At 43.9% G+C, this 26285-nt stretch overlaps 1 protein-coding gene across 1 annotated transcript in view; it reads right to left on the bottom strand.

Annotated features, from left to right (window-relative positions):
• CNTNAP2 (contactin associated protein 2) overlaps positions 1-26285 on the bottom strand; it is a 1539511-nt gene that overhangs the window by 151750 nt on the left and 1361476 nt on the right. The window contains exon 21 of the mRNA XM_035021319.1: positions 1404-1640. Coding sequence (XP_034877210.1) covers positions 1404-1640 — 237 coding nt within the window. The remainder of the gene's footprint in view (positions 1-1403; positions 1641-26285) is intronic.

Raw genomic sequence — 26285 nt, 5'->3', positions numbered from 1 at the left:
TTCCTTCCTTCCTTCCTTCCTTCCTTCCTTCCTTCCTTCCTTCCTTCCTTCTTTCCTTTTTGTTTTTGGTTTAATGTTGTATTACATAATTTTTTTTCTCCATGCTTTTTTCTCCATTGCTACCCACAAATATTATTCTTAATGGATACATAATATTCCTTAAAATGGTGACTCCCTCTTTTACTAACCATTTTACTACAGTTGAACTTGTAGGTCTTTCCTAATGCTTATTTTTATAAATAACACTAAGAGGAACATTCTCATGCTGCATCTTTGTCTGATTTTTGACTTATTTCTTTAGGAATAATTTCTGAAAGGAAAAATCTTAGGAAATATTCCCTCTGTTCCCAATCTTTTTAACCAACAGTGAATTGACCAGAGAAGCTTAAGAATTTACTATGTTTTAAAACTCAAGCTGACCTGGGTTTGTAATAAGAATTTTTGCTCCCACAGAAGCTAATCTTGATCTTTAAGAAGTCTTAGCTTTTTAAAGAAGTTTATACTCAGTGCAGAGCTAGGAGGTGTGGGCAATGAGAGAGGCTGTCTCCACATTCTCAGCCCATGTCATCTCTCTGGGAAGTGAATGAGAGAGATTTGCTCCCTGATCAACCTACACTATTCTTATGTGTGAAAAAGCGATCTTCTAAGTGTGTCAGTATTCAAATTTTCTGAGAGGAATGGCCCCCTCAGTGTTGGGCACGCTCCTGTGTTTCAGAACTGCTCAGACTTCTCTTAAAGGTCGTAAGCGCACTTGTCTATTTTCACAAGACACTGATTTTAGTCTCACTCTGACCCTCTCGCGCTACATGCATATTTGGAGATCACGATGGTCCCAGACATTCAAGTGTAAATATGCTTCTGCTTTAACCAACCCTTACGCCAGGGATATATTTTATGAACGTAAAATTCTGAGAGGGCTTAGGAATGAAAACATCTCTGGTTTTCTATTTCTATTGAAAGCTACATATGTTCTGTAGGAACCTACTGATACGTTATCATAAATCAGGATAACTCATTGGTTTATGTTAAATGAATTTTACTACTTCAGAGCCCATCTCTATTTAGTACAGCAGTGCATGTATTCATTTGACGGGAATAAAAAAATCATCGTTATACATACGAAGCAATCTCATATTCGTGTAATACTAATATGCTTCCCATAAAGAACTTGACGTGCCTGAGCAACATTACTACCATGACACATTACTACCTGCTAGGAGGCACTCAACTGACAAGTAGCTTTTTTGGCTCCTACTCATGTAGAGAAATGAGGTTCAAAGTATTCGGATGACTTGCTCAACGTCCTGGGGAAAATAAAGGACAAGACCAGAGCAATCCAGGCCTTCTAGAACATTCTGTTCACCCAACATTAAATAGCAGAGGCTAGGCATCCTTGTCCTTACCGGCAGGTTTGATAAGAACGGCCAGGAAGTCTGTTGTGAAGGAGCTGACGTAGAGGAGAATGCAGGGCGCCTTGGAGGTACTGAAGCTGAAGTGGATCCCCTCATGGGCCAGATCGGGAGGGGTGCTCTGCTGATCAGGGGAGCTGTCTGACCGGCCGCCCGATTCTTTGCCACTGACCCCCGGTGCCTGGAAGTTGTACCGTAGCCACATTCCCTCTTCAAAAAATGCGCCAACATCTGTTGAAACGAAAAGGCTGGAGGTAATTGACAAATGAAGGGAAATCGGATGCTGATACTGCCAACACTTTAAAGTTGGGTAGATGGTTAATTTTGTTGTTCAAGGAAGGCAGGTCCTGCCTCCAGGAGGGGATCAGATGGGGCTACTTTCTATAGAGATGGGCCTTATTTCATCAACATGGATCATCTATCAAAAAAAAAAAAAGCATGTAATAGAGCATGGAGATTTGTAAATTAAAAAAATATATTAATAAAAATTAAGAAACTGAAATCATACCAGAAAGAATTTCCATGTACAGGGCTTAGGCCAAATAAATCTAGGTTGAAGAGGTACCCTGAAAATAAAGGCAGTGGTTTATCACAAATACCAATTTAAGGAGCTCACGGGTTGTTCTGGATGTTTGCATGGGAGAGCCCTCGACAAGTCCCTTTGGGCTTTGAGGACAGTGCTTAAAATCATAAGATGTGAAGTTTGAGAGGACTGGGTTCAAATATGACCATTAATTAATTACTGTGTGGCTTTATAGGAAGTTATTTAACCAATTGCTTTAGGCCTCAGTATTTCATAGGTGAAAAGGAGAAAATAAAAGATAATATGAAATTATCAGCACCAAGGAAATAGTACCTATTATTATTATTATTATTGGTATTATTATGAAATTAGAAGAACAGTCACTAACCCTTCATTGGTCTCTGTCGACGGTCTACTCATTGCTAATTGGTTCCTTTTTTTTTTTTTTTTAAGATTTTTAAAAATTTTTTTGAGAGAGAGAGAGAGCATGAGTGGGGGCAAGGGGCAGAGAGAGAAGCAGACTCTCTGCTGAGTAGGGAGCACAATGCAGGGCTCGATCCCAGGACCCCGAGATCATGACCCAAGCTGAAGGCAGACGTCCAACCGACTGAGCCACCCATGTACCCGCTAATTGGTTCCTAATCACTTCCTGGCAGACCAGCTCCTCTGTTGATTCTCCCATTGTTAAATTACCTCCTACCTCAGCACGAAAGGCTGAGGTTCCCTATCAAGCTTTGTTTGGTCTTCCCAGTTACCGTTCCTTTGCCCTCTGCAGCTGCCCTTCTGGAAGGCTTTCTCAAACTTCATTGCCTGTGGATTGGGTTATGCTCACACAACACTTGACATCCACTAGATCAACACTATGCAGAATATATTTTGGGAAACACAGCATTATGTTGTCATTAAAAGGAGAGGACAAATCCAAAAGGATTTTTACACCTGGAAATTTGGAAGTTTGTTCTCGTTAAATAAGTCTCGAATAGAGTCGGCAAAGCGTAGTGAATCAGGGTCTGGAATCAGGCACCTGTGGGTGGATCTGGGCTCTGTTAACCTGCTAACCGACCTGTTAACCTGTTAATCAGCCTGCAATGTGTGAGACTGTCTTACATAGTTAAGAACTGTCTTGCTCAAAATGCCAAAAGTACCTTTGATGGGAAACACATACTTAAACAATACTTAATCCACACTAGCCACTGAAGGACTCACTGGGATGTCAGACATATAAAATAATGTCACCGTCACCCTTGAGACCTTTCTGTCCAGCAGTGGGCATGGGAGGACACATGTCAACAATTTGAAGTCCTTCTGGTGAGTGTTACAGAGGTTCGCTCAGCAGGTTATGTGATAAGAACCCCCATCTCGCTGCCTGGAGGATCCTGAGTTGGCTTTCCCATGCTCTCAGCAAACATCTGTCGAGTGCCGTCCGCACGCCAGGCACTCTGCTGGGCACCGAGGTTACCATCCCTGCGCCCAAACAGCCCTTGATCTAGGGGATTCTAGGCATCATCGGAAGCAGTGTGGTGGGCGCAGGGCCAGGTAATACGGGGGCTCTGGAACACGAGGGGCACCAGCCCCATCCCCAGGGGCCGAGGAAGACATCTCGGGGGAAAGGCATGGAACCTGGGTCCCAAAGAGCCAGCGGCAATAGCTTTGTTAAAGGTGGAAGGAAGACCAGCTTTGCAGCTGAGGGAGAAGCACACGTCAACAGTTGGAGTGGAGATGGTGCAACAGAGCATCATGCCTTGGATGAAAGTCATAGACTCTTTTTACAACATCAGTTGTTAATACAAGACTCATTAGTGCCCCACTACATTTGAGGTTGGGTGTCGAGGAAACAATGAAGGAAAAGGAGGTGATCCCTGCCCTCAGCAGCTCAGAGCCTAGTGGGACAGACGGACATTCTGTGACATCTCTGAGCTGCTGTGACGGATGGCAGGGCTGCGCGGGGGGAAATCAAGGAGAGCAGGCAGGTCCGGTCACCTGCAGCAGACATGCCAAGGGGTTCCCTTTGCCACAGAAAGGGTCTCCCAGAGGATGAGGGGTCATTATCTGAGAACCTGTTTGGGCCATGCAGGAGAGAAAAGATGGGTCTGGCACCTGGAGGGAGCAGGGAGAAAGGCTCGAGATCCAGGCCAGAGTCCGAACAAGCCAGAGGCAGACAGAAAGGGACAAGGTATAGGACGAGATAAACGTGTGTGGCACTTGAAACTCAAGATCAAGGCACGAAGAACCTGGGCCTACGGAGGGGTTCTGGGCAGCAAAGGCCGAGGAAGCAGGTAAAGCCTGGAGGCCCCAGGCACCTAGTTGCCACACATCGCCAGCAAGATCCTGGGCTTCCCTGAGCCAGACTCTCTCCAGTCACTGCACTTCCAGAGCGGGGGCCCAACCAAGTCCCTGATAACGTTTCTCCGTAAAAATGCTGGTCCCCAGGCCTAGCTCCGGAATTTAGCTCAGAGGGCCTGACTCAGAGGGTCTTGAGAATCAGCATGCATAACAGACTCCCAGACCATGCTGGTGCACACAGGAGTCTGAGATCCTGGGAGCCAAAGCCGAGGGGGGAGAGCGCAGCTGGCGGAGCTGTAGCCGAGTGGGCGTCGGGCCGAGAGAGGACGCACTTTTCAGCTCCAGTGGCGACCACCCTTCCAAGGCAGATCATGAAGAGAAATTCAGAAAGTGAAGGATTTTAGATAAATCAAAAAATATGCCACTGAGAATACTTTTGGTGTGTTTTAGAGTCATCGTTATAAAGCTTTATGGATTCATGTCAGTTTTGGAAGAAGGAAAATACCATGCTTAAAAGTGTTATTCTGAAACCACATCATAAACCAACTGTTAAACCAGGGCCTGGGAGTGCTGTGAACCATTTCAGTTTCGAAGTGGCATATTTATAGCCATCATTTCAGTGTTTCAGGCAGCTTTAAGGAAATGCCAAATCAGGCTGTGTAATATCATTTAGGAAAGGAATACTCCCATCCCTCCTGAAGGAATAACTAAAATTAACACTAATTTAACAAGCCCCAAATAACATCTTTTCCCTCATTGGATGATCAAAATTATTGATGTAGAATGCTAAGATAGGATAGCTTAAGTTTTAGGATTTCATTTTTTGGATTAAAAAATGATAAATTTGGAGTCTCGTTATTCTAAGATGTATTACAAAAGAGATTTATGGAATTATATCATGTTTCCCCAGATTCCGAGCCACAGTCTGCCACCTGGAGATTCAGGATCGTAAGGATGCCAGGAACCTTGAGGCAGGCAAGCAACCTCATCGTAATCATTTCTTGGTTCTTGAAATGGACCCCTGATTGACAAAAAGAAGTGTGCAAATATTTGGAATAAAATCCACAAACTGTCCATTCCAGAATAATACCACAGAGATATTCTTGCCCTCTTCTGACCAAGTCCCTGATGTTTACCATGGAGAAGCAAATAGCTGGTACTCACCCCGTTATTAAATTGCTCCTCATCTCTTCCTCCTAACGCTCAATAATTCCATTTCTTTTTGCCTTTTCGCTTAGGCTATATTTTGCAACCTCTATTTTAAAAATCAACCGGAATCTTTTCATTCTCTCACTTCCCCACAAGGACCCAGAATTGAAAGTCCCTAACCCACACAGGGGCTCTTTTCCAAAAGTTTACTTTAAAGTCAGTAACTTGCAACTTGAAATACTTCCCCAACGAAACCATGCTTTAAGTGATGGGTAGTTTGCCAGGAGAGTCCACAAATGCTGAGTAATTCTGGACGGGTCATGAAAGAGAATGGAAGAGTTGTCATCGTGCACTAGTAAATAAAACAGAAATAGCAACAACAAGAGTTAAGGTTGATTCTGAACGTGAGAATTCCAGGGAACTCTGCTCACACAAGGATTTCATCTAACTGACGTAGTGGTATGCTGGTAAATCTTAAGTAACTGGTTCTGTGCTATAAATCAGGGGAGGCCCTGATTTATAGTGTTGGCCTATTCCGCTGGTGTAAACATTCCCACCACGGCTGAGTTCAAGCTGCCAACACATCACTAAATACGGAGTTGAGAGGAGATGTTCACAGGTGATCTCCCAGCCTGTGTGAACTGCCTCCAGCGCGTGATCTCACTCAGTCACTGAGCCAGTCATTCGAGCAAACCACATGTATTGACCATAACTGGGTGGCTCAAACAACAGAAGTCTATTTTCACTGTTCTGGAGGCTCTAAGTCTAAGATGGAGGTGCCAACTGATTCCTTTCCTGGTGTGGGCTCTCCTCCTGGCTGGCAGACGGACGTGTTCTTGCTATGTACTCATATGGCAGAGAGAGAGAGAGAGGGAGAGAGAGGGAGGGAGAGAGGGAGGGAGGGAGGGAGGGAGAGAGAAAAGGGAGAGAGAACTAGATCTCTGGTCTCTTCCTTTTCTTAGAAGGACACCAAACCCATCATGGGAGCCCCACCCTCATGACTTCATCTAAACTGAAGTACCCCCCAAAGCCCCATCTCTAAATACTGTCCCACTGGGGGTTAAGGCTTCCACATAGGAATCTGGGGGAACACAAACATCCAGTCCATACCAGAAGGCTTCTTGCCTTTTCTTTTCTGCTTTAAAGAAACACTTTTAATATTGCTTACTCCCTCCTACCTTCCACAGTTCTTTTCTATCTTGTCCCAGGACCCTGGATCCTGAAAGCTCTGCACTTTATAAGAAGTTCTACAAAATCCAGGAAGAACTGCTGGGGATCGGACACTGGACTACAAGGAAACACAGACCTGAGCCCCAGCCTCAGGGTCATTCAAGCTTTTTCACAGCTGTCTTCCATTGTCCAGAATGGTCATTCTCACGAACTGCTTTTTAATGAATCTTCTAGTAAAAAAGTTAAATAAATGCTGTGGCGCTCTGATCCTAGACACCTTGGCCATCCCCCCTCAGCACATATCTTGAATCTGCATTAGACCTGGCTCCTTCCGGGGTAATCTGCAGGGCCCAGCTCTCCTTTAACTCGCTTTCTCTTGTACTCCCAAGGCCCTGCTATCCTGAAATACAACCAGTTTCTCTCCTGGCCTTACACTGGCAAAAATCTGCTTTTTATCCCCAAATGTGCCGCTCTGAATTTCCCTCCTGAATTTTTTATGCTGTTTCTTTGATGTTTTCTCCCATTGACTATACTCGTTTTGGACTAACAGCACTGGGCCAGGATGGGTTAATGTTCACCTTTACTCCTTCTGTTTCCCCAGGTAGATACATATCTTTTGTAACCACTTTCCCCACACTCTCCCTAAAGGCCAGGTTACTCGCAGGTCAGTTTCTATGTAATAAGCTTCAAGTGTCTGAATCTGCACAAGGGTGAGAAAATACCGAAGAAAAATCTCTGAAGTTTGAGCCTGAATGGCGTGAGCTGCCCATGAGATAGAAGTGTAGAGTATATTACTTTAAACACATCAATAAGCTACATGATCTAGGACTTGACCGCGTGGGAGCCAGGGGGCCTCCTTGCTTGGAGTTTAAGAGCTAATAGAACTGAACAACTTTGCTCGAGTCTTAAGTGGGAAGATAGTTTGCATCCAGAATTTCCAGGGTCATGCTCCTGAAACTGTGTTAATAAGCATTACTGGAAAAAATGGCAGTCAACAGGTTAGAACGCTCTAGAAAGAGTAAGTGAGGTGAGGACTCCATTGCAGTAAGCTCCGTCTGACACATGTAGTCAGGGATTAATGTGTGTATGTGGAGGGCAGGAATCCAAAGGTGTGGGTTTAGTCCTGGCTTTGCCACCAGCCAGCTCTATGGCCCTGGTCCAGCAGGTTATTTAATTGCTGTAGGCTTTAAATCATTCCCATCTTAAAGAAATCCTCCCTTGAATATACATCTTCCTCTGGCTAGCAACCAGTCTTTTTCATACATTCTTTCTTTTTTTTTTTTTTTTTTTTTAAGATTTTACTTATTTATTTGAGAGAGACAGAGAGAGCGTGCAAGAGAGAGCACGAGTGTCTGGGAGGGGCAGAGGGAGAGGGAGAAGCAGGCTCCCCACCGAGCAGGGAGCCTGACGTGAAGCTCAATCCCAGGACCCTGGGATCATGACCTGAGCTGAAGGCAGATGCTTAACCAAGACTGAGCCACCCAGGCACCCCCTGATTTGCAGTTTTAAACGATCATTCTGGCTGAATGGATTGGTATGAGAGGAGAGTGTTAAACCTAAATTTCATCCTTAAACTTAAATTTCATCCTTTTTCTTAAAATTTGGACTATCACTGGGTGTGTGTGTAGGGGGCTGGTCACTAGATACATTTCAGGGAATCTGTAAATCTTCTGAAACTTTGGGCAAAAACATGTACGCATTTTTCTGCAGGCAGGGTTAGTAGTTTTAATCAGATTTCATGACTTCATCCTCAACAGTTTAAGGAAAAACAAGAAAAATTAATTCGCTCAGAAATGATGCCCCGAGATGCTCCGTGTGCTTAGGCTCTGTGCTAGACGCTGCCTCCACTTCCAGGGTGGTCTTCATCACCCTCATTATCTGGCCCCGCTCCCTCCTCAGCCGCATCTCCCAATCCCCAAGTCCTCTGCCTGTGGTCTGGACAGACTGGGTTACTCGCGTTTGGCCCTTCTTCTTCCTTCCCAGCTGGCTCTCCTGCCCTTCCACTCTCATCCCTATTCGCGCTCCCGGCAGGTGTCAGCACCCCTTCCTTTCCTAAGCTCCTCCTCAAGTGCCCTCACGGCTCTTTGCTCTAACTTGAGTCTGCCAAGTGCAACCCTGTTTGCTTTTAATTTAGTAAACATTTCTTGGAACCTCACTATATGCCAGGCCCATGCTGATAACAAAAGCAAACATGAGGACTCTGCCCTAAAGAAGTTCACAGTTGGTTGGGAGAAAAACGCATCATTAGAATACAGTCAGTGTGAGATCCAGAATAAGAGAGGAGAAAGAAGTAGCAGGAGGAGAGAAAGATCGGCTCTTTCTGTGTGGAAGTCTGGGCTTCTTCACGAAGAAGGGGACAGTGAATATGTATTTGCAAGATGTGCAGGGCGGGCAAGGCACTCTCAGTGTGGGGGAAAGCGTGGCCGAGTCGTGTTCTGGAAATGACATCAGAGCTTCGCAACCTCCGCTGTGCTTTTTAAAAAACTACCTAAGGCAAACTCACAGAAAATCGGATTTAACTGGTCTGGGGAAAGGCCAGCCTGTTGGCATATTTCACCGTTTTCTCAGATTCCCGAGATGGGCAGCCCAGGGCGGAGCACTGCTCCTGTAGGTCGTTGGGTATGACCTGGTATGAAATGTGGGGTGATGTGTGGCCACGACCTGCCGCTGGAAAATAAGGCAGGATGGAGGCTACGGAAGGTCTTGAGTTGCTTCTTTTTAAAATTTTTAGGAGAACAATATACTTTGAAGTCATTTCAGATTTACAGGAAAGTTGCAAGATTAGTACCAAGAATCATATCCTCCATATTCAGATCCCCTAACTTTTAACATTTCACCATGTTTCTGTGTGTGTGTGTTTAGGCTTCTTCATATATATATAGGAGTATATATAGTGTATACTAAATTCTAATTCCTGAGCTGTTTAAAAGCAAGCTGGAGTGAGGAAATCGACATTAACATAACCCTATTCTCCCAATATTGTCTCATTTCTGGAAAAACAGATACACAGACACAAATATTTGTATGTACACACAAATAGTTTTGGAAAACCACTGTGAGGCTATATGTATATGGACGTATACACATATTTCCAGGTAGAAAGTTTTTTTTAAAAGCAGCAGCCAGCACAGGGGGCCCAGCTCTTTCATACTGGAAAGGGAAGAGGAGAGAGAGGGAAAGCAGATGAGGAGGTTGGAAGTTGAATGCCTTGTTTATGCATCTGGCAGTTCACTAAAATGTACGCTTTTGAGGATAAGAGTAACCTTAGCCAGGACCTGGCCTTCAGCAGAAACACAATTAATATTTATTGGATTGAGTTGAACTGAATTTGAATTTTTTTTTTTTATACCAACACTATATTCAACTAGTTGGTCCACACTGACTTTTCTCAGTTGACATTTCTCAGTTTCATTCCTTTTGAAAAGTGGGCTTCTTGGGGCGCCTGGGTGACTCAGATGGTTAAGCGTCTGCCTTTGGCTCAGGTCATGATCTCAGGGTCCTGGGATTGAGCCCCGCATCGGGCTCCCAGCTCCGCGGGGAGCCTGCTTCTCCCTCTGCCTCTCCCCCTGCTTGTGCTCTCTCTCTCCGTCTCTCTCAAATGAATAAATAAAATCTTTTTTTTTTTTTTAAAGATTTTATTTATTTATTCATGAGAGACAGAGAGAGAGAGAGGCAGAGGGAGAAGCAGGCTCCCAAGGAGCAGGGAGCCCGATGCGGGACTCGATTCCAGGACCCTGGGACCTTGACCTGAGCCGAAGGCAGACGCTTAACCATCTGAGCCACCCAGGCGCCCTGAATAAATAAAATCTTAAAAAAGAAAAAATTACCCTGGAGGGTGGTAACAGGGTTACGTGTGTTTTGAAGGTTTGGGAGACTGAGGGCTATGGTTCCAATGAAGAGGACTCTTTGAAATGTCCAACAGAAATATAGTGTGAGCCACACTTGTAGTTTTAAATTCTCTTGTAGCCCTATTAAAAAAGTAAAAAAAAATACTGGGCTAATTTTCATAACATATTGCATTTAATTTAGTGTATCCAAAATATTATTCTTTCAACATGTAATCTATGTAAAAATTATTGAGACATTTTACATTCATTTTTTTCACCCTAAGTCTTCAAAAGCCACTGAGTAGTTTATGCTGATGGCACCTCTCATTTTGAACTAAACCTAGTTCAAGTGCTCAATAGCCACACGTAGCTAGTGGCCACCATCCTGGACAGTGCAGCTAGAGAGTGCATGAAGGGAAAAAATAAAAGCATTTGCCTATTGTTGACTGTTTTTGCCAGCCCCTGGAAAGGTGGTTTCTATACGCACATTAGGATCGTCCTGGAAGTCTAACCACACAGCTGCTTATATTCTGTATCAAGCCATTCAGTTAGAATTTCTGGGAATGACTTTTGGACATGCCCAAGTGAAGGAGGACCTGAAAGGGCTTGTCTGATATACGCTTTCTACGTATCTCTTTCCAGAATCCAGGGAGGTGACACGGGGGAGATCCTGGCATTTAGGATCCTAGCTGTTTCTTTCCATCAGACATTTGAGTAATAGCTTGGAAACTGTTCCTCGTTTTGAGTTTATTTTCAAGTGATGCAGAAAAGAGGAGGTAATTTAGCCAGAGTGATTTTATAATGTATGTCATATCATGTCACCTCCCTCTGAGCAAAAGCCAAGCCCTTGCCATGCCCGACCACACCCTACATAATCTGGGCATCTTTTCCCCATTCCCAACCCCCTCAGCTCCCTCTCCCTGTTTCCTTCCATTCTTCCCATTGCTGCTCTCTCCACTCCATCCTCAATGGCCTCCTTGTGTCCTCAGAGCACCCATATCACACCAAGTTCTAGATGAGGCTCAGATATCCACGGGGAGCAACGCTTCTCCAGGGCAGTGTGTGGATTGCATGGCCGTCAGCCTGTCCTCCTAAATATGTCTTCTCTCAATTGAGCTTCTGCTAAGCACTAAGCAGCTGTGAGTTGAAGGTCACATTTTCTAACTAGTACCTTGAACACAAATACTCTGTGAGGCTTTAGACGTCTTCTAAGACAAGGGTCAGAATGCTCTCAGGGAAAATCTGTTGTTTCACAAGGACATATCTGAAGAGATGAGCACTGCACGTTCCTATAGAGGTGGGCCCAGGGAGTATCCAGAAGTAAGAACAAAATGTCCTCAACCAGCTTTGATGGTGTGACACCACTTGGGGAGGACATTTGTGGTCGCGATCCTCACAGGGGGGACGCTGGTATTCTACGTGGGAGATTTTGAAAGGCCTGTGGTAGACATTGTCTACCTCAGCCATTAAGAAGAATCCTGAAATGCCTGAGAAGGAGTCACTTTAAAGCATGTAAGGCAATGGATAATCTACATTAGATACCTGATGATTTAAAACCTTTCTGAGATATTCTCACAGATTTTCTTTTTTTTCTTCTTGGGTAATTTTCCATTGCCAAACCTATTACCTCAAAGGCAAATCGCAATACGCTGTCCATCCCTAACCCAAGGTTTCAAAAAAATCCCCCAAAACCCAAACCATAAAAACCCAACAGAGGCTGTCATCTGCCACCCCCGGGGGTGGTGCTCTGAGTAGCAGATCACAGCCTTGGTTGCTACAGTCTTGGGTCAACCCCTTTCCAACCCAACTACCATCAAGCAGATCAGCCAGCCTGACATTGTTCCCTTAATGTGGAAGGCAGGTGTCTCCTTTTACAGCTTCTGTCAGGTCGAGATCTGTGCCAGAAAAGGATCTGTGGGTTCAGGCACCAGTGGCTCCAGCTGAAAATAACTTTTAGCTTTTCCAGAGCTTCAGGGGAGTCTCAGGTGATGCCCGCACACGTGGAACATGAAGAACTAATCTTTACTGTGCAGGACGGAGGGGAGCCTGAGACGTGACTGACATGCGTCCCGGTTTTAAATGAGCTTTTCAGGTGAGCTGTTTAAGCGGCTTTGCTCGGCTCCACCTCTTGCCATTATATTTGGTTTCGAGAGGCAGCTGGTTTTGCCACACGGCAATAATCAGCTGAGGGCGTACGAGGAGCTATCAGAGGGTTCCAGCCCGTCAGGACTGCTGAAATACTTTCTTTTAATGTAATTTAATTTTTCTTTTTGTACGTGTGAGTTACTGCTGTGATCAGAAAAATATATCTTTGCCCCGAATGAGACATGCTCTGTCACTGGCAGTAGCTTGGATCGTTTGAACTCCAATGCTTTATTTTTGTGCATTGCTGTTCTTTGGCTGTGAAAATTGTTAAAAAGAATGGATTGACATTTTGGCTTTGTTTCTGGGACTTAAAAGAATTGTTCTAGAGAAAATTTTTCTTGTTGGGTGACTTTTTTTTTTTTGTATTGCTGCAGACTTTTTAAAGGCTCTCTATTTTGTTTTTGTTTTAACATATAGTTTCAGGATTATACAATACACCAAAGGTCTTGCATTGTGGGTTTTTTTTTTCTTTCAAGTAATCCTCCATATGTGGATAAATATGGACAATCAGGGAAGAATTTTAGAAAACCTGGGTTCTAGATCAAGAAATTCTGATAAATATCCCTATAAAAACTAGATCCAAATTATTTTAAAAATATATTTCTGGTCAGGGATACACACTTCTAGTGCTAGTACAAGTCGATGCTATTTGAAGGGAATTTATGGTAAGTTTTTCATGTGAAAGAATAATTTTTCCCTTTGTGCATATTTTATGATGTACATTAATTCAGTAGTACATGTGCAAAAATTTAAAAGGAATATGTAAATGAAGTTATATAAATTGGGACTCATGCTTAACTTTTTTTTTTTTTCACTTTAGGAACGTAAGTCAAGGAGTTAGGGGGCCACACCATCTAGAAAGAGAGTCTCAGCCCCAGTGGAGCTTCTACCTGTGTCCCTCTCCTGGGCCTGGATCCTGCTGCAAGCTGTTCCACTTTCCTGAAAGAATGTGGATGTGTCCTGAAGCATATTGTCTGCCCTCTCAGTTCCAGTGACTGTCCTCTGCCCTCTGCCTCAAAGAGAAGCTCGTTACCTCTCGGAGAGGATCACAGCTCAGTGGTTAAGGGGAGGGGGGGCATTACAGCGAAGCTATGTCCAAATCTTTGCCACTTATAGGGACAACCTCAGGCAAGCTACTTCCCTTCTCTGTGTGTCACTTTTCCTACTTGTAAAATGGGTTTAGTAAAACCACCTCCCTTCCTGGATTCCTCTGTAGGTGTGTCCATTAATACAAGTGGAATGCTCAGGAAGGTCCCCAGCGTGAGTGCGCTGTCATCTTCGCTGGGTCTCCCTGATCCCCACTGCAAGAAGCCAGTCACCATTCTGATCCAAAGCAGTTCCCTCTACTGACTGCTCTCTCATGGGCCCACTCTGTGCCTCCTTCCAGCCTTCCCGCCCCACCCCACTCGCTGGTCATCCCCACCCTGCTGCTGTGAACTCTCCCATGGCTGGCCACATCTGGAATCAGAAACATCTAATTATTAGTGGTTGATTTACTTCATTTGGGATTAAGGCACAAGACATTTGCATTGTACTTTCAAAATACAGTTTCCCTTGCTGGGTCTTGACGCTCAAAAACAATTTTAGGGAATTTCATTTGCGATTGCTCCTTGGGATCCTGAAATTGGTCAGCTCTGGGGAAAATTAATCTTATATGTATGTGCAAATGGGAGATCCTCCTAGAAGCTCTTTAAAAATGCTGTTTGCGCTTGTGCTTTCAATTAGTGTTTGCAAAGTTGAGAGTGACCTGGTACAATGATCAAGACAAAAGTAATTAGATTTGACAGGTCAAATGTTGATACAGGTATTTTTCGGTAGGTGTTTCTAAATTCCTGTTGCCATCTGCAGGGCACTAGGATGTGCTCTGAATGCCTGAGCTTCTGCCCTTTTTTCTCCCAATGGTCTTTGTTGTGGTTCGACTACTCAGTACTGATTTCTCAGGAAGGAGTTGCTCAGGATGCCAAAAAAATGGAAAAATGAAAGTGGTCTTCAGGTGCCTGAAACAATTTTCTGAGCCTCTCAATGACAGGATATATTAAATTCTGACTTGAATTATTTAATGAGTATCACAGCTTTGGAGTCACTTCATCACTGTGGACTTCAGATTTAAAAAACAGGACCGAGAGCAAGAGGAAGAAAAAGTCTTTGTGATATTTCATTGCCCAAAGACACAAGCTCAAACAGGATCAATTACATGTTAGGGGGACGCTCATCTGGTTTGGAAAGCTAGTTATCGTCTGGGTTGTGAATTTGACATTGCAGGGCAGGAAACTCTGAGAGGCCAACCAAGACTCCTCTGGAAATAACTTGACCATTTTCATTGTGCTCATAAGCTGGCCTCTTGTTTTTTTACTTATTTTTCCTATTTTTCTTCTAGGGGTGGGGAGCTCACATTAAAAACAAACATTTCCATTTAAATAAAGATAAATAAATACACATTTCCAGAACTAAGAAATTCAATTGTAAAGCTGATTCTAGAAAATGCTCACTCATGAAATATTTACAAAACATCCACTATGAACCAGGCGTTGCTGGAGACAGCTCCTGTCTTGAAGGGATTTAGAGTCAGACCGTGTGATGGTTGTCTCAGGGGGTGCAAATATAAGAAAGAAAGGAAAGCCATGTCTATTCAGGGGCCCAGAAGAAGTAGTACTTGACCTGGTGATGGCAGGAGGAGTTGTCAGAGCCTCCTGCCAGTCAGCTGGGGGCTTACTGAGTCCTGATCATGTGCTCAGTGAGTGCATATGGGGGGGCCTCGGCTCTCCAGCACTCTATGAGATACTGGGGAGTAAGACGGAAATACAGGAGACAAGAAAATACAAGATGAGATGAGACAAGATAAGACAGTTTGTTATGAAATGTTAAGCACTTTTGTACATAGCACAGATCACTCAAGGCTGGAGTCATCTCGGAAGGCATCTTGAAAGAGGCTGTGTTGGAACAAAGCCTCTAGAGGGGAGGTTACTCTTCAGCAGGCAGAGGGAAATGGGAAGGCTACTCTACGTGGGCCAAGTGGGAAGGAGAACCAGAGCCGGGAATGGACAAATGGACTTGGAGCACCGAGCGAGGGTGGGATGTGTTGTGATGAATAATGGGAAATAAGGTCGGGCCAGCTAATAGGCTGTAAGGCAGGTGAGACGAGGAGGCTAGGCTAGGTGAGGGGAGAGCATTGCACAGCCATGACAGAGAGTGGACGGTAGGAGCGCAGGCACGATGGCAGGAGTTAGAAGACCCGAGTTTTGGTCTAGGCTCTGCCACCACCATCTGTGGGGATCTTTTCAGTCCTCAGAGTCCTCATCTGGGCCACATGATGACTTTTGTGGGCCCTTGGTACATTTGTCTTTTGTGGGCCCTTTCCTCCCTAAAACATGCTGAAAAATTGTATTTTACGACTGCATTGGAATAAAGACGAATACATTAATATCATATACTGAAGTAGTTTTTTCAACCTAAAAGTCGATTTTTTCTTAAGATTTTTAAAGAAAATAACATCTTTTTGTGGGTCCCTAATAGCATTGTGGGTGCTCTGCCCACCCTAGCTAACAGCTGCCTGGTCCTCATCTGTACCATGGTGGTGGTGGGGCGGGGGCTAGAGCTACATTCTAACACTTTTACCCTCCTCTAAAAGCCTGTGATTCAGTGCACAACCTATCCAGCTGTACAGTAGTTAGACTGATATTTTCAATAGGTTAATACATTTGATCTGAAAGCAACCACATGGGTAAAACATTTGCAGAAAAAGGAAAGATAATGATGTTTTTGTCATTCTAGAATAGTAGGTGAAAATCCTCTCACCCCAAAAGTGTGTTCATCTAAAGGAAAAAGGAGGAAAGAACCTTCATTTTTTTTTTTTTTAAGATTTTATATATTTATTTGAGACAGAGAGAATGAGAGAGAGAGAGAGAGCACATGAGAGGGGGGAGGGTCAGAGGGAGAAGCAGGCTCCCTGCCGAGCAGGGAGCCCGATGTGGGACTCGATCCCGGGACTCCAGGATCATGACCTGAGCCGAAGGCAGTCGCTTAACCAACTGAGCCACCCAGGCGCCCAGAACCTTCATTTTTAAAAAAAATTTTTTTTTAATTTTTTTTTAAAGATTTTATTTATTTATTTGACAGAGAGAGAGACAGCAAGAGAGGGAACACAAGCAGGGGGAGCGGGAGAGGGAGAAGCAGGCTTCCCGCGGAGCAGGGAGCCCAATGCGGGGCTCGATCCCAGGACCCTGAGATCATGACCTGAGCCGAAGGCAGTTGCTTAACCAACTGAGCCACCCAGGCGCCCCCTTTTTTTTTTTTTTTTAAAGAACCAGACTGGGTTCTTAAAAGAAACATGCTCATTATTTAAAAAACTCAAACGGCACCAGAAGATTCAAATAACTTATAATCGCTTATACTACTTTTACAGGAAAAAAAAAAAAAAAAGAGAGTGACAGAGAGTCCTAGGGGTACCTGGGTGGCTCAGTTGGTTAAGTGTCTGCCTTCGGCTCAGGTCATGATCCCAGGGTCCTGGGATGGAGCCCCGTATTGGGCTCCCTGCTCAGTGGGGAGCCTGCTTCTCCCTCTCCCTCTGCCTCTCCTCCCCGCTTGTGCTCTCTCTCTCTCTCTCAAATAAATAAATAAATATATATTTTTAAGAGTCCTGCTTCACAAAAAAAGAATAGGGACCAGACACTGAGGGTAGAAGTAAAGGCTCTGCTGAACTCTGAGTCAAGCGAACTTAAGAATACCGGATTTCACTGCCTTCCCTCATCTGATCCAGAGCTCAGTGTTTCTTGCCTTCATGCTGCCTAACTGTGGTTTGTGGTGATGGCTATTTCCATGTCTTGTTGAAGACAGATGGGGTGTTTTTGGTCTTTCATTTCGTTCTTTTTGGTATCAGTGGCTTCGAGGGAGGGGAATGAAAATATCTTTATGATTTTTTTGTTTCAATTTCCAGCCATCATTTGAAGGTGGTATTTAAGTTTATTATTTTATTTATTGTTAAAGATTTTATTTATTTATTTGACAGAGAAACAGTGAGAGAGGAAACACAGGCAGGGGCAGCAGGAGAGGGAGAAGCAGGCTACCCACCGAGCAGGGAGCCAGATGTGGGGCTCAATCCCAGAGTCCTGGGATCATGACCTGAGCCGAAGGCAGACGCTTAACGACTGAGCCACCCAGGCGCCCCTAAGTTTATTATTTTAAAGCATGTTATGACATCCAGAGTCTAAGAACTCAAGTGTTACTACAAGGCTTAAAACACATAACAGAGTTCCTCCCGTCCTGCTCCCCCATGCCGATTCCCACTTTCCCACCACTCAGAACAAGCTTTTTTCCTATGACATTAACTCCCTACTTCTAAGTAATAAGCTTGTATTGTTATTTTTGAACTTGCGTCTCCATCCCAGTGCAATCTTTGGTGTCTTCATTTGCCTTGCTTCCCGCATACCTATCCCCAGCGAATCCCCTATTTCTCAGTTGGAGGTGTAACTCTGCAAACACAGGTAAACTGTTTCGAATTTTTCTTGGACACATCACCCTGGACTCCCCATCTTCCTTCCTCAACCTAGCTGGCTGTTCTCTAGGCTGGTTGCATAGTTGTGGTCCTTGAATTGCCATTTGGATCCTCCTGGAAACTTTTAGAATCTTTTATTTTACGCCTTATAATCTGATATTTTATGATGCTATGAATTCATGTGGTTTTCCCCCTTCTTCTTTATGTTTGGCCTTTTCAATCTATAAACTCATGCCCTTCAGTTCAGGGAAGGAGTGACATTGTCGTGACTCATATTTCTGATGATTTTCTTCATTTCTTTTTCTGTGTTCCCTTTTCCTAGATCTTTTATTATTTATATTTGAATTTACTGGTTTCATCCTCTTTCTTAGCTCTTCTGCCGTTTCCCATCTCTTTGTCTTTCTGCTCAATTTTTTTTTTTCTGCATGATGTACTGGATTTTTTACCTTCTAAATCTTTCTTTTTTAAAATTTCTGCCATCAGATTTTAATTTTCAAAAATCGGTGATTTCTAAACTCTGGATTGCACAGGGAGAGGGCATAATTCCCTTACTTTCCCATGGATACAATATCTTCTTGTACCTCTCTGATCTGTTTCCAAAGAACAGCTCTCATTTCCCTCCCCTAGAGTCTGGGCAGCCTTGGGTCTGGCTTGTACCAATGAGATGTGACAGATGGCGCATGACCTCCAAGCCTAGGTTACAAAGGGCAATTTGAGTCCTGTCTGGGGAACTGGACCAATCAGATCGGAGCCGTGATTAGCGAGGAAAGCATTTGCCTGCCCCCAGGCCACCCCACTGGAAGAACCCACACTAGCTGATGTAGAGTGACCACGTGGAAGGGCCCTGTGCCCACCTGAGGGGAGAGAGAGAGAAGCCTGGCCAGGTCCTGGCTCCTCCAGGTCCGGCTGCCACCTGGCTGTAATTCCCTTAGAGCCTCAAAATCAGAACTGCCCAGAGCGCCTGCCCAACTTCCTGATCCACGGAAACCATTTGAGATAGTAAAATGTTTGCTGTTATTTTAAACCACAAAGTTTTGGGAGCAATATGTTATGCACCAATGGGAACTGGAACAGGGAATATGAATGACAGTTTTTTTGGTTTTTCAGAAAGTTTGTTCTCTCAGTATTATCTCCGTTTACACTGAATCCTTTGTTTGGTCTTTGTCGTACTAGAGGCTTGAGCCAAATGACCAGTGATGCCGTGAGGTGACGCTTGCTAACGGGTGGTCTTCATGGTGGTGTCTGGTGACAGACTGGTCCGTGTGGATCCACCGGCCTTCTTCTCTCCCTTTCCCCAGAGAGGATTCCTCCAGCCTTCTCGTCAAGGAATTGCAGCCAGGATCCCGGGAGCCTGTATGGAAACTTCTGCCCAGTTCCCGTGAGATCATGATGGCCTCTCGGCCACGTGGACTTCCTGGCCCCTCCAGAGAGCAAACCTTCAGTCTTCTGTCCTACTTGCCATTGGGGCAGCTGCCCAGCTACGGTGGTGAGGAGGAGGTTGGCTTCTTTGTATAAACTTGAAGTCAATCCTCTGTTTTCAACTCCATCTTTCTGAGATGCCCGGGACCTCCCATTTCTGAGCCTTTCAGGGGGTCAGATCCACAAATCGGCTTTTTCTGGAGCTTGTCCCTCAACCATCTTAGGCTCTAGCTTTCTTCTGTCTACTAAGTGTCTCCATTTGCTTCTGGCCTTTCTAAAAGCTGTTGTCCTCTCTTGATCTCTTTGTTCTGCGAGAGAGGGAACACAAGCAGGGGGAGTGGGAGAGGGAGAAGCAGGCTCCCTGCTAAGCAGGGAGCCCGATGTGGGGCTCGATCCCAGGACCCAGGATCATGACCTGAGCCGAAGGCAGATGCTTAACGACTGAGCCACCCAGGCACCCCTTTGTTCTTTTTTTTTTTTTAAGTCTTTTCCCAGAGATTTTAGGGTGAAGCAAAAGCAAATAGGTACGATCAATCTGTCAGGTTTATGTGGAACTGGAAACTTTAATATCCTAATAAATAAACAGCTCATTAAATAATGTGCTCAAAGGACATAAATTAAAAGTTTATAAAAGACTGAATTCAAATAATAAAGAAACTGAAAAATGTTCAATTTCACTGTGGCTTGCCATAATAGGGCAAAGGTGAAGCCTTCCTTCATTAGGAATTAGGAAATGAGAACCCTCTGAGAGCTGGAGCATATCTGTTTATTCTACTTTTGCTTTCAAATGTCACACATGCTTATGGTTAAAAAAAAAATAAGTAAGGGGCACCTGGGTGGCTCAGTTGGTTAAGTGTCTGTCTTCAGCAGAGGTCATGATCTCAGGGTCCTGGGATCGAGCCCTGTGTTGGGCTTCCTGTTCAGCGGGGAGCCTTCTTCTCTCTCTCCCTCTCCCCCCGACCCCCAGCTTGTGCTCTGTCTCTCTCTCTCTCAGATAAATAAATAAATAAAATCTTTTTTAAAAAAGTAAACTTTTATAGAGTAAAATGTCAAAATTGTCCTACATGTCCCCATTCACATCACATCACCTCTGGAGGTAACCAGCAATAACAGTTTGTGAAATCTTGGAAAAAGACTGGAAGGATTATACGTATATTTTGCTGTGTATACAATCTGATTCTTTTCATGTTGAAAACAACCCCATCTGTGTGTGTGTGTGTGTGGTATATATTATAACACACACAAACATGCCTGGGTTTTTAGTATAAAACAATCAAACTCTACATGTTCTGCTTTTTTATGCTTAATGATATAAGGGATATTTTCTCATGTGAATCAAAAATCCATCTCACTCTTCCTAATGGTTATGTACCACAATTCAATAGTAATTCCTTTATTGATGGATATTTAGTTTTTTCCTCTACATTTCATTATCACACAAAAAATGTCATGATGTTGTTCTTGTAAATATGTATTTCTATAATACTAGTATTTCTCTAGAGTGGATTTCTTGAGTTTAATTAATGAATTAAATAGAATACACAGAGGTTACTTTTTGATGGACAATATTCCATTGACCTCTAAAGGTTCACTTTTATGTAGTCTCTTATGAACTCTGTTAGTGTCAGCTGGAATCCCCATTCCCTCCACTCTGGGACATCAGCAGACAAAACTTTTGAACTTGGAAGGGATCTCACCATGTTCAATCGGGTGCTGTATGTGCAGCCTCCCGGGTGCCCCTAAATGGGCCTTTCTCAGAGGCATATCCATTTTGCCAGGCCTTTCTACTGAATTCTTTGTTCTCCAGTAATTGAAGAAGTGCAAATTAAAATGATAAAGAATCTTTTTTTTTGGCTTATTATTTTCACAACAATGAGAAGAGGGAAAAAGGAAACAGTGCTGATTGTGTTCAGAGTACCAGGCTTTCTCGCACGTTCCCTGGCACTGTGTTTGGGAAATCAGATTGGCTCCACAGATGAAAAGCCATAAACATTTCATACCCTCTAACTCTACCTCTCCACATGTGGCAATCCATCCTAAGTAAATAATGTAAAATACTGGAATGCCATTTACAAAAACATTTACTGCAGTATTATTTACAATAAAAAATTGGAAACTATTTCAAGAGCAGAAATAGAAATTGCCATTTCCCTATTGTGAGATACTTAGGTTAAATAAATTTTGGTAAACCTACTGAATGGAATATTAAGTAGTTTTTTTAAATGATGAGTATGAAGATCAAGTGGTTTGAAGGAAAAATGTTTATGCTGTATATGCTAATACTATGTTCATAATGATACATAGTACATTATAATAATATAAATTGATTTTAGGAACTTGGGAATTCATTTTCCTATAGTGCAATATTCTAACATGGATCAATAACTAAAGATTATTTATTTGGTAATGTAACTACATTACAGCACTAGCCTGAATTCCGAATCTTAGTAGCAAGGGAAACTGCCAGAAGGAGTAAGAATACGTTTCCCCTCTCTCTTTGTTGGAGCAAGGCTGGCCTCGGGCAAGATCATGAAAGAAGGGGGGCATCTTTGATTGCTTCCTCTTCCTAGCACGTCCCTTCCGGACTCTTCTGAAGCTCCTCAACTCTGTCCTCCCAGAATTCACCATAACTGGCTCCCTAGAACGCATCCAATGCCTTCCTCGCTCCTAAATTACACCTGGCTCCATGAGAACTCAGCCTCAACGACCCAGCCCACATTCAGGGGCTCACCCTCCTCCTGGACCCACTCTTGCTCATTCCAATGATGCTCTCATTAGTCGACTCTCAGGCCACAGGGAAGAAAGTGGACAAGTCTGGCAGTTCAAAGAAAATCCTTTTGGGTGGAGAGTGGCTGGTCCTCTTGTTCATTCCTTAAATTATTCCTATTTTTTCCACAGTGTCTTCCTTCTGAGCTCATAGATGCTTTAAAAGTTTAATTAAAAATGATTCCCTCCAGGGCGCCTGGGTGGCTCAGTTGGTTAAGCGACTGCCTTCGGCTCAGGTCACGATCCTGGAGTCCCGGGATCGAGTCCCGCATCGGGCTCCCTGCTCAGCGGGGAGTCTGCCTCTCCCTCTGACCCTCCCCCTTCTCATGTGCTCTCTCTCTCTCAAATAAATAAATAAATAAAATCTTAAAAAAAAAAAAGATTCCCTCCATTGCTATGGTAGTGAGCAAATTTGTGGCCTGTGTGTGCGCACATGCGCGTGTGCTGGGGTGGGGAAAGCGTCAGTGATCTGAAGGAGACAGACCGGGCAGTGGGCAGATATTTACTTGTACCATTTGTTGTTATAGAAGGGAATGCCTACTACTAGGGTCTGAATGTCTGTACCCACCCCCAAATTCATATGCTGGAGTCCTGTCACCCAAAGTGATAGTGTTACAAGGTGGGGCCTTTGGGAGGTGATGAGGCCATGAGGGTGGAGCTTCCACCAATAGGATTAGTGACTTCTCTCTTACAAGGCTGCATAAAAGAGACCTGCCAGACCTCCCCAACCCCTCCGCCACGTGAGGACACAACGGGAAGTCTGTGACCCACAAGAGCACGCTCACCCGACAATGCTGTCTCCCTCGTCCGGGACTGCCGGCCTCCCGAACCCACTGCTGTTGTCTATAAGCCACCTGTCTGTGGTATTTTGTGATAGCCGCCCGAATGGACTAAGACATGTAAGCTGCATTCTGGAATGCTTGCCAGTTGTGTCCTGGCTTGTGCGTTCTTTTATTCTGGTCTAGAGGAAAATATTTTATGTGTGTTATAATTTCTCCATTTCTGTTGGCCAGAGAAAGGGAAGCTCGTGCTGTGATCAGAGCATTACCGAGCAGCGGGAACGAAGGATCTCGGGAGGCACCAAGCCAAAAGCTCAGCGCTGTGACCTGGGCTACTCCCTGAAATGAGAGCAATGACATGAGGGACGGCTGCAGCCTCACCTGTCAGCCCTCACATCTCCGCATAAAAATGGACACAGAGACTGGTTTTGGTAATTCCCATGTCCTGTGTGGAATTTGGAATTTCAGTGACCAGAGCTGCATTACCCACAGTGCCGTCTCCAGACAAGGACAGAGATACTGCAATCCTTCAACGGCCACCAGTCAGTAATTCAAAGCATGACTTTCATCAATAAGAAAACTCACAGGGCATGTCCTGTATTTACCCTGCAAATCACCTTCTTTGTTAGAAAGCAATCTGGGGTGGTCTCTCATGTCAGAAGAATTTCTTTGGTCAGACTCTCCTAGTCCCTTGTTTCATTCCTCATTTTATATATTTGGAGAGAAAGGTATTCTCCACTATTTTTTTTTTTTTAAGATTTTTATTTGAGAGAGAGCGAGAGAGCACAAGCAGGGGAAGGGGAAGAGGAAGAGGGAGAAGCAGACTCCCCGGTGAGCAGGGAGCCCAACATGGGGCTCGATCCCAGGCCCCTGGGATCATGACCTGAGCTGAAGGCAGATGCTTAACCGACTGAGCCACCCAGGCGCCCCGGTATTCTCCACAAAATCATGGATTATTAACGCAAAGTCATTTATTAACATAAAATCATGGATATGGTATGTGGGTGGTGCCCTACAAAAATTCAAAGAAATATCTTGTTATCTGAGGCTTATCGCTAGAAATAGATCCAGTCTGGCCCTGTTTCTCTGTGCTGCGTACACGTGTGTGTATGCGTGTGTATATGGGTGTTTATGTCTATATGTGTATGTGTGGGTGTGTGTGTTTCCTCGATCAGCCACACAGAGGAAGCCCCAGGAAATGAGGCAAAGAAAGGAGGAAAAATTATTCAGAACTTTTGGGCCTTAGGCTTTTGCTCAGCTATCAGGTTGATATGATAGAAAGAGAAAGACAAATGGGCAGGATGTCTTCGCTACTCTCCACAGAACTCACTAACTTGCTATTTATACAGGACTACTACTAAGGGAAGTATGCCCTGTAGACACGAAATAGTTAAGGGCAGTGTGGACGTTAGTGAACAGACCTGCTTGCAGGGGAGTCGAAAATGGGAGACATTTAAAAGCCAATTTGTTAGACTGGTTCTTTTTAGATTCATGGAAGAAAAGAAGTGTATAGAGTTTCAGCTGAATCATGGAGTTATATGTGAGAAAAGATAGAATATTATTTTGTAAACTTTGTATTATTTAGAGTTGTGATTATTTTAAGACTTTCTGGGGTGTTGGGAGAACGGTAACTACAAAGTGGGCCACTCCTCTTTCTCCCCTGAGCGTATCATTAAGGCTTCAGTAAAGGAAAGAGTAGGGTATGGAATTTATCAGCCGTTAAATACCTCTTCTGTATCAAGCTTCGGGTTAGGTGCTCTTACTTGTTTCCTTGGAGTTGGGAATTCTGAAGGCGCACAGATGTCCCTGCGTTCTTTTTTTTTTTTTTAAGATTTTATTTATTTATTTGAGAGAGAGGCGAGAGAGTGAGAGAAAGAAAGAGAGTGAACAGTGGGGAGGGGCAGAGGGAGAGGGACAAGCAGACTTCCCGCTCAGCAGGGAGCCTGACATGGAGCTGAATCCCATGACCTTGGGATCCTGACCTGAGCCGAAGGCAGACACTTCACCAACTGAGCCACTCAGGTGCCCCTGTTCCTGAGTCCCTAAAAGCATAGGGATTTGAACTCCAAATCTGACATCCACTGTATCTTCATAGAGATACTTCCCATATTTTGTAGATATGATGGTGCAGGATGAGGGAAAACTTACAAGTTGTCAGAAATGTCCAAGTGTGGAGGGAGCTGATCACGTGGTCCTGGGTCCTATCAAGCACAGCTTGGCTCCCATCCCTTAAGCGTGTTACAAAGAAGACACTCTGTTGGTGTATATGGAGTCAGGCCTCTCCACTCCCCATCCCAATCTGTCGTTTACCAGCCATGTGACCGTAGAGAATCAACAGAATCCCTGGAAGCCTTAGCTTTTTCCTTTTAAAAAATAGGAGTGCTAACACCTACATTTTAAAATTGCTGTGAGGATTAAAGAAGGTGAGATACGGGAACATACTAAGTTTAGCGCCCGGCATAAAACGAGGTGTCCAATAAATGTCAGTTGAATAGAATGTAATATCCTCTCCAACCATGAGATCCTTTGATTTTGTGACAAAAAGAGTTTCACGAACTCTTAACAATTTGCAAGTAATTGAAGAAAGTGTTGAAATGAGCAACCCAATGACATTTGAATGTTAGGGCAAAAGTGGAAAGTCTGAATAACGATAAATTCATTATGGCAACAGAAATACAACTTTTTGAAATAGCCCTCGATATTTTTAAAGATGTTAGGGAGAGCTGTAATGACCACATGGGGCTTATGATTCAGTAGGACACTGTCCAAAGTCACAGGAGATAATGTTTTTGCTTATTTAGTGGGAAAAGGGGGACTACTAATGTGGTTGAAATTTATAACTCGGTCTACTGTTTTAAGTGATTCACGTAGTTTAACTTATATTTTTAAGTGAATTAACAAGATTCCATTATAAGGAATTATAAAAGCTAATAGGCTAACCTAGACCCATTTAAAAGTGATTTAAACTAGATTGCCTCAATGGGAAAGTTTTAGAAAGCATTTTACTTACAACCCCACTAATCTCTGATTCTGAAAACAAGGAAGTGGCTGGCAATGAATTTGGGCAAATATTTAGGTTACATCTGATTGAACATGAGAAATACCTGGATTCATCATCTAACCTGGAGCTGTCATCCTTAATAAGGGGGGAGGGGGCAGAGAGACTGTTAATCACTGGAGATAAGGGGAAAATTTTAGATGGGGTTTCTAGAATACAGCAGTCACTTTTTATTTTTTGACATTCTGTAAGGATTCAAGGAGCCAATAGTCTTCTCCCAAGACCTCAATAATAACCCCAAGAGGAGGCTTCAGAATCCATTCTTA

The sequence above is a fragment of the Mirounga leonina genome, unplaced genomic scaffold (genome assembly GCF_011800145.1).
Source record: "Mirounga leonina isolate KUSES-001 unplaced genomic scaffold, KU_Mleo_1.0 Mir_174, whole genome shotgun sequence".
In the NCBI taxonomy this organism is placed as follows: domain Eukaryota; kingdom Metazoa; phylum Chordata; class Mammalia; order Carnivora; family Phocidae; genus Mirounga; species Mirounga leonina.
Note: the sequence above shows the minus strand (reverse complement) of the source record. Positions and strands in the feature narration are given on the sequence as shown.